A 12,304-nucleotide genomic window follows, 5' to 3' on the forward strand; every position below is an offset into this window, starting at 1 on the left:
CACAATTTATTTGTGACCTTTACTCTTTATTTGTGTTTGCTTTGCATATGCAAGAGCAAATATTGGAGTTTCATATGTGTGATGAGGGGATAGGACATAGTTAGCATTTGTATGAGGAACAGGAGTGCTTTTGGTTTAGGGTTCATCACTTTCTCATGTGAGATAGTGATGAGACTTTCTGAGTATAAATGTGAAACTTTAAGGCATGAAGGACATACATCGGTGCCTATTCATATATTCAAAGTACCAATGGTTTTGGTTGCACCTTTCTGCCTACACTGTATATAAGACCATGAAGAAAAGTTTCATTAAAATGAAACAGCCCACTAGGTGGGAGCAAAGTGTCAGTGTAAACATGGTTCATACACAAATTGTAATGACCCAACATTTAAATGAAAGGAAAATCTTCATAGAGCATTCTAATTGTACAACGCATCTATAGATGTGAGGAGTAATTTCTTTGAAACTGCCACATGGATGGTTTGGTAGATGGGCTTACATTGAAGGACCCAAGATAACTGCCATCTAATCACAGTGATAAATATTAATCTAAAGCAACAATGAACTAACAATCATCATCAAGAACCTCTCTCTCGCTCACTAATAAGAGTTTGTACCTCCTTACAGAAAGTGTGTTACTTTTCAGACTCAGAATAGAGGAATTTGTGACAGATTTGGGCCAATGCCCTCTTCAATTCACGTGCATTAAACATGAGTATAGCTAAAAGGTCTCATTTAGCAACAAACATCAACGCGAAAGACCGTGCAGAACTATTTTGTGCAATTGCAATTTCACCAATGCAAGTAGTTTCCCAAAAATGCATTAAAAAAACTGAAAGTTGCATCGCAAATTTTTTTAAAAGCCACAGCAAAAGCAAAAATTTTTGGCTGCAACAATCACAAAAAAAAAAACTCATCGGAATCCTGTACGGACCGATTATATAAATATCTTGCACAATAATTATGATGCACTACAGCCATGTACCGAGTTATCACGGGTTTGCTTTATATAATGGTTTCTTTAACTAACATTTACTGATTTACTTAACCTTAACAACCTACAGTATACTATATAACATTTATGGAAGGAGTCTCCAGTGTCAGCACTTTGTAACAGTCAAAGCTAAAGCTGCGACTTTTGGCTTTCCGACATCTTCAGGACAGAGGAGTTTACACTTTGTATTTTCTCTGTAACATGACGAGCTGTGTTTTTTATTGTTTATTTGTTTATTTATTTATTTTTAAAGAGTGGTTGGTGAGAGAATGTCCAGTGAGAATGGAATGTAAGTGAGAACAGAAACCAGCTTGTTTTGTGGACATTCTACAGCATCAGGGGCAGTGGTGGCCTGGAGGTTGAGGCTCTGGGTTACTGATTGGATGGTCAGGGGTTCAAACCCCAGCACTGCCATGCTGCCACTGTTGGGCCCTTGAGCAAGGCCCTTAACTCTCTCTGCTCCAGGGGCGCTGTATCGTCTATCGACCCCTGCTTCTTGACATCCTGGGATATGCAATGAAAAGAATTTCACTGTGCTGTAATGTATATGTGACTAATAAAGACTCATTATCATTATTAAATGCAACTACAAATAGATTAAAAGTACAATGTGTCATTCTTTCATAGAAAAATGTATAGTAACTGAACGTGCTGTTGTATAAAAGGAAAAAAAAACCCTTCAGGATATCCAGCCATGCAACTTCAGAGCGGTAACAGTAAACACTCTTCATCACACTACCTGGATGTTGATTACTGTATAATCACAAAGTGATTTCATTCCTTACTTAATGCTGAAGTGTATTCATGTGAATGCAGTAAATAATGCAAGTTAGTGGAACCTTAAACCTGGGAAAGCTCTCATTTATGAGTATGCACAATTTGAACTGTGTGGCATGAAAATAACATTTTCATGGTAACATAAATAAACGATATAAGGAAATAAAAACAGAGAGCAAGAAAGAAGGAAATATGGACATGCCTAAGCATCATTTGATTGTCTGTTTCTCTTTGTTGTTGGTACTTTTCACACAGCCCCTTACCTCTCTCTCTCTCTCTCTCTCTCTCTCTCTCTCTTTTGAGCTGCTTCTCTCTCTGCCTCTTCATGCCCTCTTTCACACATAGACGCACATCCAGTGCTGGGTGAGAGGCTGCCTAATTTCAGCTGAATTGAGGGAATGAAGGAGGGCAAGTAGGAGGTAATGTAAAAGAGCGAGTGGAAAAGAGAAATACAGAGACAGAGGGAGAGAGAGAGAGAGAGAGAGAGAGAGAGAGAGAGAGAGTGCGCAAGTCAGAGGATGCGGATCAATATCTCTTGCTGCTTCAGCATGTAAAGGAGCGAGAGGATCAAAACAAACCAGGAGAGGAAAGACGAGGAGGAGGAGAAGAGGGGGAACAGAGGACAGAGTCAGTCTCTTTGAACATGGATGCTGCTTCTCTCGCTCCGTATGACCAGAGCACACATGAGGCGAGACTGCTCTTCCGCTCTAATCATGTGAGATTCCTGGCTCCCTCATTCTCCGGAATGGATCTTCAGATCCATGGCATGAGGAAGAGGATGCTTCTATCCATGCTCAACGCAGGTACGTTCTGGAAAGATGCCTGATCTGAGATGGCGCAAAGTTTCAGTGTTTGGCTGTCGTATCGCATATAAATCATGTGATTATATTAAAGCAGTGCAGCTAATTGGGTTCAGAAAGCAGCAAGAGCCCCAGGCTGGGTGGACTTTGGAATTTGGCGCTTTTGCTTTTCTTTTTTTTTCTTTTTTGAGATTTTCTGAGATGACAGGTCGACTTGACATGAACACGCATGACATCAGGAAACGGAGAGAGCAGCGCCCACGGGGACAGGGGTGTTTTATGCAGAGACATTGGACGCAGGATGGGACGGAGGGAGGGAAGGAGGGGGCAGGGTTGAGAATGGGGATGAGGAAGAGTGGTTGCTTGAGTTATTGCACAAAGTGAGTAAATGTGAAGAGACTGTATTGTATAATGTCTCACTGCAGCTATGAGGTGTGATATATGGCTCAAGAGCATCTCAGCCCCCGCCCCCCCTCCCCTCCAACAGCAGGTACCAGATCCTAAAGAAAAAAAACTCCTGCTGCGAGTTATGCGTCAGTAAATTTCATTGTCGTTCACTGAATCCTCTCTGTATTGTCAGGGTTTAATGAAGACGTTGGCATTAATGCATAAATTACCCACCTGCTTAAGGTGAGCTAAATTAAGAAGAGGACAGCAGGCAGTCGGGCACAATGCCAATGTCAGAGAGCACCAATGGACACACACACACACACACACACACACACACCATTTACCTGTCATGCTGTGTAAATACACTTATTAATCTGGATCGTTATACCTGAGCTACAGAACTCATGACATTCAGTCACAGATTGTTTCACAGAGTTTACTACCCATACATTTTCTCTCATCAGTCACCTTCACAGAGAATACCTTGCAAAATCAATGGACTGAGTGATGTTCAGGTCATAATCTCCAAAACAAGGAGGTAAAGTAGCAGCTGAAGCATATTTCACTTGTTTTATGAAGAAATATTACTCTAAATTTGGTATAACTGTATCACATTTCACATACCAGGTACGTTTTAAAGTATAAATGGGAAAAGTGAATTTAAACGCATCCTCAGAGATGCCCTGTTGGTCCTTAAGGTCCAGATTTATACCTTAAAAGATTATTTTCAATCGCCTGAATCTACAAAAGACCCCAGTGTGCCAGTTCCTAAGTTTGTTTGTTTTTTATCACTAGACTTGTTCACATTGTAATCATTAGTTTTATATTAATATCTATGTTTCAGAATCACTTGGCACATGTACCGAGACCAGTATCGATTGGTATACAGTGATTTGATTGTTATGCTATGGTGATTTTTCATTCTGCAAAGCAAGCTTGCTGATCAGTATTCATAGAGTTCCATGCATCACAAGCCAAGCTGTTCATTCACACGCCGGACAAATGTGTTTCCCGAAAACAAGCGCACTCATCAGAATCACTTGGCACATTCACCTAGGCCAGAATAGACTGATACGGGCTCATCTGATTATTACGCTCGGGCGATTTTTCATTCTGGAAAGCAAGCTTGCTGATCAGTATTCACACAAAGGCTTATCTGCAGCACCAAGCCAAGCTGTTCGTTCGTGCACAAGGGAGCAAGGGCACAAAACAAGTGCCCTTGTCACTTTATCTGCCCTCGAGTGCTACATAGTCAGAAGTTGCCTCTCATTGTAACTTTGTCCTTTTCCCTCAGATGTACCACCACGGCCGAATGGCATGATTTCTGCTCCGGAGTCTTGCTGAGCCGGTTGCCGTGGCGATGGGAAGACGGGCCGCTGATCTGGCCACTCCGGTGCCAGTGTCTGAAGTGCCAGCTTTGGTAGGAGTTCGCGATTGGAGGACAGCCAACGGAGAGGCAGGGCTTACCTGTGCTCACCAGTGTAACGTTGGGGTACAAACATCGCCAGCCATACGGAGCTGCCAAGAGAGCCGTGCTGTCAGGAAAACCATGCCACCCAACGGGCACATCTCTGTCAAACTGGATGGCAGAAAAGGACAAAAAAGGAGTGCTTTATTTAAACACCGGAGCCTTGAGAATAAGGTAAAGAAAGGTGTGACATTCCAAGGTGTGGACGATGATGATGATGACGACGATGATGATGCATGTAAAGGCAATAAAGCTGAAACGCACTGTGACATTCAGACAATTCAAACCAACACACATCGGGCCAATGGGCGTATTAAAGGAAAAAAGGAATTCCGCTTCACCAATGGCAGCGTGGTCGACTCAGAGGTGATGGATGGGATCAGCAATGACATCTGTGAAGGGGAGTCGTCGACTCTTCAGCTCAAAACTACAGTACACTCTGGGAAGAGGAAGGTTCCTCCATGTTCACCTCCTCACAGATTCCCATTGAGGATTTGCAGCAAATGTGGAGGAAGGCAGAATCCAGTGGCTGCGGCTCTCTTCACCACCACCAGGGACAGCACTTCGCCCTGTTCTGCTGGCTCAGAGAGTCTCAGATCTAGCCCTGCAGCTCCTCCAGTCTCAGGAAAAGAAACAGGATCCTCACTTTCTCCTCCAAACACCGAGACTGAGAAATACAGAGTTATGCAAATGAACAGAGGCCCTGCGGTGACGTGGCCTCCTCCTAACCCAAATAGCAACCGGCTATTAGCATCCACGCAGGAGGGAGAAGTGTTAAAACTCTCTGAACATCAATCAAGCTGGAGATATGCTGGCCTTGGCCTTCCACACATACACAGGGACACTCCAGTTAGTCACACGCCATCTGCATATACACACACAGTGGCAGGGAGTGCAATTCAGGAGACAGGCATGCGTTCACACCCAGACCTCTGCTCCCATAAACCAGCACCACTGTCACACACACTCACGCTCCAGGAATCAAGACCCACCATGCTCACTCCACACTCCCAACAATATTCCAGCCTTAAGACAGACTCCCAATCCATCGCCCTGAAAGACACAGACTCCATACCAAAGATAAAATCACACACAAACAGCAATATCCTGACACACACCTCACATGTTGCTCTGACAAACCATGCTAACATCCATCCAAGGTCTTCAGCATCTGTCCATTCACCTATAATCACTAAAGAGCAAAGCTTAGGACAGAGCGCCAAACCTTTCAACACTCCATACCCTAGCAGAGACACAAGAGTTGAAAATGGATTAGAGAATGTCCAAAACGCAAACTCAAGGCCTTCAAGCTGCTTGCATGCAAATCCAAGCATTAAACCTCAAAGCGCATCGCAAATTCATTCCTACATGCATCCTAAACCCACATCCGCCACAGACTGCACCAAACACCAACCTACACAAACACACTCTCTGACCACTGACACATCCTCAGCCATTTCGCTTTGCACAGCCTTGTACTCCAAACCTTCCATAGCACTTCACTGCTCTCTTCCACATACGGATGCCAAACCACATCGAATATTAAAGAACCAACAATCTAACCCTTCACACACCTCAAACATGAATGTTCATAACAGCACCTCACTTAACCCAGGTCCTGTCACAACCCTGAGTCTTTTAACCCAGTCCAACACCGTTACAATCACTCAAGCATTTATGGAAATGCATACGTACGGTATGGACACCCCTAATACAGACACACAGAGTCGGTCTCTTGCACAATCAGACCGTGCTAAGTCTGCACCTGAGAAACTGGAGGACAAAGTTTGCAAATCATCAGCAACAACTTTGGGCTCTGCTAAATCTCCTTGTAAGGAAGCAACCAAGACTGTGACAGCTACAAAAATAGGTTGCAAATTCGCAGCAGAGACAGACAGTGAGAGCCGCGTGCAAGCTAACTGTGAACTCCTTGCAACTTCAAAATCACAAACAATACACCAGCAATCCACACCTCAGCATCCTGCCTGTCCTGCAGCCCCCATAAAACCTCATGAACCCAATGCCTTGGGTTCACTCTCATGCCAACCTCCAAGACCTTTTCACACACATCCACTGCATCCAGCAATTAAATTATTAATCGAGGTCACTGGAAACAAAAGGACAGATATAGACTCAAAGGCAAACCCATTTCTACTTTCTTCTTCAATGCCTTCAGACCAGATCCAGAACACGCAACTACACCAAGAATTAGAGACTGCATCACAGACGAGCATTGTTTTACCTGTTAGTGGGCCTGTCTCAAATGGCGGCTATGCCCTCACACACTACCACCCTCCCTCTTTGGTTCTGCTGTCACGCAGTTCCCCCGAGAGCAACAGGAGTCAGGACCTTCAGAAGAGGCTGCAGAGAGTAGAAACCAATCTGCAGGCCAACCAGGAGCGAGTCACGACCCTACTCAACATCATCCAAGACCTGGAGATGAGCCACGCACTCAGCAAAGGGTGAGAGAAAAAGATTTATACGGAGGGCGAGTGAAAGAGTAGAGGTGATTGAATATAATAGTAAGAATTGCTAGTCAAGTCATTTTTTTCTGCAATGTAGTGCACCGTATGATAAAGTTCAGCATTTTCTAACTGCCTCCTGAGAGCAATTAGGAAAAAGATTCAAAGGCTGAAAAAAAATTGCAGCGTTTTTTGCTTCATTTTTCTCCGCTCCATTTCCTGTTGCTTGTCTCTGCAGACGCCGATGTTTCAGAACCGGCCAGGATTTAAGCGATTGCTCCACCTGCCAGGAGACGGCATGCATCATTTACAGGTGAGTGAGAGCTCAAAAGCTGACACGGTTTCCCTGAGGGCAAATGTTTGGCTACTAGCCCTGCAACTCCACACAAACTTATGATACGACAACAAATATGCTCGCCCACTCAACTCTTTTTTACCATCAGGGGTCCTGTGCTGGTGCCAGAGTCAGTCCTGGTTCTGGGCCAGAAGCACCAGCGAGACTTTTTACGAAGCATCCAGCATTTCAACCCTTTTTGAAAGCTGAGTTATTACATAACCTGATGCTGTTATTCAATTCCTGGTGATGCCATCGGTTAAGCAGATGTTTTTGGAAAAATGAAATATACAAGACCTTACCATGTGCAGAACAGAATATGTGAACGGAATTTAGGAAATGTCACTTTGTAGATCATGAGGTGAGAGTTAACATCATGTGTTAGGATCTACTCATCAAGCTGAAGTTGTGGTTATGTTAAATCCTGTAAACATAAAAAATCCAGGGGTAGCCTGGCTTCTTAACAAAATGGGATTCAGTTGTAGCCAGTTCCTACCTGATACCAGAGTTTAGTCTATTGCTCAACAACTACTTTAGGGCCGAAGACTAACATAAAGCTTGAAATTACTGCTAACACAGTTTCCTAGGTAGCTGACCATGCTTGAAGGAGTGTTACATGCATGACACTGTATACATGATCTAACAGACACTCATTATTGGCAAGTGTTGGTCTGATTGGCAGGGGAGAAAGGAAGGCTCTCCCAGTCTCCAGGTCACAGATATACTGGTATGATCAGGATTTTAACCTTTCTGGAGATCCAGATTGGAAGATTTTGACTAATTTTGACAAAGGAAAAGAATCCACAGTGAAAGACATCCGTATTATTATTTATCATTAAGATGTGATCTTCACTGCTATCCAAGATTTCTTTGTTATAAAATTTTGCGTTTTGCCATTCGACTACATGCTGATAGTGGTGCAGTGGGATTTACTGTAGCCCTTGCATCATCTCTACCTATAAAGAGCAATGCAGTGGCACTTTATTCCTTTAATCTGTCCACCTCTCTCACCTCATCTGTACACTCCACACAAACAGATCTGGTTCCAACACTTCAAATTTCAGGTTAATACCATCATCAATGCAATCATGCTAGTCATCTCGTGGATCAATAAATAGCTGAGCTGAGTCTCTGCCATAACTCAGAACAGCTGTGCCCTATAGCTACATTGTATTCTGGGACTTTTAGCCCAACATTTACTCTAATCATTAAACACACCCCAAATATTTCAATATAAATACATTTAATGAATTTCCCATGTCATTGCGTGTCAATGAAACATTCTTCTCTCTATTTATCTCTCACTCTGTCAGTGTGGAGTATGACTTCCGGCAGCAGGAGCGACGATTCAGGGACGTCTTAGAGCCTCTGGATTCCCCAGTGAGAAAGATCTGGGAGGGGGTTAACATGGACTTGCTCTCCTTTTTCACATTACTAAAACAGAACAATGCACCATCTCAGACCAGCAGTCACATGGAGCCAGGAAGCAAGAGTAAAGTCAAGAAAAAGAAACTCTGCAGGAAGATTTTCAGCTGGTTACCTCGAAAGGTCCAAAGGAAGTAGATCAGTCTTGACATGGTCCTTTGTCTTTATTTTTAAAGTTGAATAAACAGACTCCATCTGCTATGAGAAGGATTAATAGCAGCATCATAATCCGTCCACTTGAATGAGTCTGGTAGATCCAGAAAAACGGACGGACCATGAGATTTCCGAACAGGAACTGCTGAAGTAAACTTCCATGCTAAATCGTTTAACTGCATACCCTTTCATCCTGTTCTCTAACTTCCTTCATCAAGTAGTGACATCATGTAGGGAACATGGCACTTCTAAAGACCATTCATGCTCGTTTATTAACTTAAGAAGTAGATGAATATTAATATAACAGTTTCTTTAGGATTGGTTTTGGGGTGTACTGGGATCAGCTATGGAGACCAGATGTGGCCTAGTGACCCTGTGATCCTGTTGTTTACCACTTGCATCTTACTTCAGAACTTCAGAACAATAAACCAGAGGTACAAAAGAGTCAAAAATGCACCCTGGTTATTTTGGGGTCTTGTTTTTGCCAAGTGCTAGCTTCATGCAAGTATGCACTCAGAAGCAACACACCCTGCATAAACACTATTATAGACAGCATAGAGCTTCTGTCTGTCCAAATGCATGTGCCTTTAAACAGGTACACATATAGGGCTCACATTTGCCTGCGTTTTATGAATTTGGAATTTGCATATACAAAAAGCCGAATAGATATGATGGGGATCTAAAATAATTTAAAATAAATATTAGGATTATATACTTGGCTCAGGTGGAAAATGTCTTGGCTAGTGTCATGAACAGAAAATTTGAGTTAGTGTTTTTGTTACACCATGAGTTCCTCCATGATGCCGTCTTGTTGAACCTCTTCTGTATACTCCACCCAGCAGTAATAACATTCTCAGCCCAGACTGAGGTACCCTCCAGGTGGTTGGGTGAAACTCAATGCCACCCCCAATGGCTTCTCAAGGAAACTGCAGGGCTCAAAAGGCTCAAAATATTCTGAAACCTTCTGGGGTTTAAGAAAGGGCTTCAGACTGAAACAAAAGTATGCTGGAAGCATTCAGTGAGGCGTGATGCTACGCAACCTGATACGAATACATGTACAGTTATTCTCTCCCTGTTTCTTCCTGAGAATGAGCGAGGTTTTATTGTGGAATGTCTTAAAGCGAGAGTTTGGTCATAAATTAAATGCGCATAATTTAGAATTTCTGAAGCTTGCATATTTAGAGCTTTTTCTCACTTTTAAATCCTTAGCAAAAATTTTGCACATACAATTAACTATAGGCTTGTAAGACAAACATGACACAATCAAACTCTATTAGTCAAGGCATTAGAAATGACTTTATACCACAGCACTGTTGAATTCTTCAATCTGATTTTCTATAACAGCAGCTCTGACAGTTGTGCAGTTGATGCAAACATGCCACATAAACCGAATAAAGATTAAACAGTGTGTAACTCATATGGTAAAGTTGTCTGTAAGGAGACATTTATTTACCATTTATAGAAGGAGTCTCCAGTGTCAGCACATTGTAATAGTCAGATTTAAAGCCGTTATAACTTTATATAATAGAGAGAAAAAGAGAGGCGTGTGAGGGAATGATTTTTATGACTGCTATATTGAAAGTGATGAGGAACTAACTTTTATTCATGAACATTCCATGATATTAAGCATAAATGGATAAAAAGTACAATGTATCGTTCTTTAATGGATTTTTTAAAATTGTTACCGTTGGCAAATCGCTGTGGTGTAACAAGAACAAAACACTTTAGAATTTGCTTTTATAGGAAAATAAACCAAGTCAAGTTGGGTTTATTCATTTTAAGGTGTTAACATGTGATTTCTCTTTAATACAATTTGACCCCAGTCGTGTTCCGTATTGCTCACACAATTTGACCTCAATGGCTTTCCATAGAGGGCAGCATAGCGACTCCTGGGCAAGAAAAATGTTCAGCCAGTAAAACAGCCTGGAAACACTTCTACCATGGATAAAAAAGAGAAGTGACTGGAATAAATATGGAATAAACCAAAATGATGTAGCGAGTGTGTGTTTCAGTCGGTCCATGATTGTGCACTATTGGCTGGCCCTGTTTTGATGATGTCATCTGGTTGAGTCCTTCAGTATATTCAACATTACAGGTCTGAAGTATTCTGAGGTGGTTGACTGAGACTCGGTACTGTCCCTGGTGGCTACTCAGAGGGAGTGCAGGCTCAAAGGTCCAGAACAATCTGAGGCCTTGTGCAAAGGCTTCAGAGAGAAAAAAAAATGCACTAAATTTATATGAACGTATCAATTCCATACACCTCTGTACATCTATCTCTGCACCCCCCCCCCCCCCCCCCCAACCCCCTCTCTCTCACTTGCACTACACACACATCTATTCAAACCCGATGCACACCCTAGTAACCTTCTGATGAATAAGCTAGCACCAACAGCAGTGTGCTATTTTGGAACGGTTTCCGTCTTAACTTAGATCTGGAGAGAAAAAAAACCCAAACAGAGCGGCTCAGTGGCTGTAATCTCGCAGGAGCTGGAAATGTCAAGAGCTTTGTTCAGTCACACTGCAGGCTTTATGATGAAGAACAAACACAGCTCACAGCCTACAGGAGAGACAGTAGCAAGCTAATAATGAGTACAGGGAAGGAAGAGTTAGCCGAGACTGGATACTTCTCTTTAGATGTCAAACTGAATTATTCTTTTTATTATTATTATTGCCACAAACAGAAGTCTGCAGCAGTGGGACAGATCGTCAGTTCTTCTTCAATAAATGCTAAATGTTTTCCTATCCTGTTTGTTGGTATGTGTGAGAGTAAGGAGCAGATCAGTGAAGTGTGAGACAATTATAGGATCGTGTGTGTGTGTGTGTGTGTGTGTGTGTATGTGTGGGCGTATTTATCTATCCAAGCAACACTTCTCTCCTTCTATCTCTGTCTGTGTTTCTCTTTCATACACACACGGTCTCACACAATCTGTTTCTTTAGATCTCTCTCTCTCTCTCTCTCTCTCTCTCTCTCTCTCTCTCTCTCTCACTCACTCACACACACACACACACACACACACACATACTATAAACTGTGGTGCACATATGATGAAGCTGATGGAGTTACTTACTCATAGCTGCTGTTGTAGAAAATTAATAAACATCCTTGCAGCCAATCGGAATCCAGATTTCAACAATTCAGTATGATATTATGGTATACACTCCACATATTGTGCTTATTTTGGATTATTGATTGATTTGACTGAAAAAGGCACTTTTCTGCTTTTAAGCACAACCTAAACGTCCCCACTCTGTTCATGCAGTGTCACTTTCATTCCAATCATCCCAGAGACATTAGATTCCTATAAGACTACACACACACACACACACACACACACACACACACACACACCCTTGCATTTTCTTTCTCTCCCTCATTGTCTCTGTGTCTGTAAATGGAATCACTTCTGTTTGTTTGAGAGGCTCTTCAGTGACTCGATGTGTTTCGGAGATGCACTGTGCTCCCTCCCCAGCAGGACAGAGTGGGCGGAGCGGAGACATGAG

General features: G+C 42.6%; 1 protein-coding gene across 2 annotated transcripts; it reads left to right on the forward strand.

Annotated features, from left to right (window-relative positions):
* The first annotated feature begins 2,108 nt into the window (after positions 1 to 2,108).
* On the forward strand, positions 2,109 to 9,247 carry LOC108276611 (soluble scavenger receptor cysteine-rich domain-containing protein SSC5D). 2 transcript variants are annotated; one of them, XM_017488413.3, is made up of 4 exons: positions 2,109 to 2,574; positions 4,256 to 6,891; positions 7,130 to 7,204; positions 8,539 to 9,247. In XM_017488413.3, exons 2-4 carry the CDS (start codon positions 4,322 to 4,324, stop codon positions 8,786 to 8,788), a joined length of 2,895 nt encoding a protein of 964 aa, XP_017343902.1. In that variant the 5' UTR covers positions 2,109 to 2,574; positions 4,256 to 4,321; the 3' UTR covers positions 8,789 to 9,247. The 2 variants fall into 2 exon arrangements, with proteins under 2 accessions (XP_017343902.1, XP_047016885.1); XM_047160929.2 differs by having other exon boundaries at positions 7,335 to 8,618.
* The last annotated feature ends 3,057 nt before the right edge of the window (positions 9,248 to 12,304 follow it).

Source organism: Ictalurus punctatus, chromosome 16, assembly GCF_001660625.3.
Source record: "Ictalurus punctatus breed USDA103 chromosome 16, Coco_2.0, whole genome shotgun sequence".
Lineage (NCBI taxonomy): Eukaryota > Metazoa > Chordata > Actinopteri > Siluriformes > Ictaluridae > Ictalurus > Ictalurus punctatus.

What these genes read in the sequence shown, in the direction of transcription:
- LOC108276611 (XM_017488413.3), top strand. Translation starts at nt 4,322, where the DNA reads ATGGGAAGACGGGCCGCTGATCTGGCCACTCCGGTGCCAGTGTCTGAA. An exon ending in AGCCACGCACTCAGCAAAGG is followed by an intron (nt 6,892 to 7,129) that starts GTGAGAGAAAAA and finishes TTGTCTCTGCAG; the next exon opens with ACGCCGATGTTTCAGAACCG. An exon ending in ACGGCATGCATCATTTACAG is followed by an intron (nt 7,205 to 8,538) that starts GTGAGTGAGAGC and finishes TCACTCTGTCAG; the next exon opens with TGTGGAGTATGACTTCCGGC.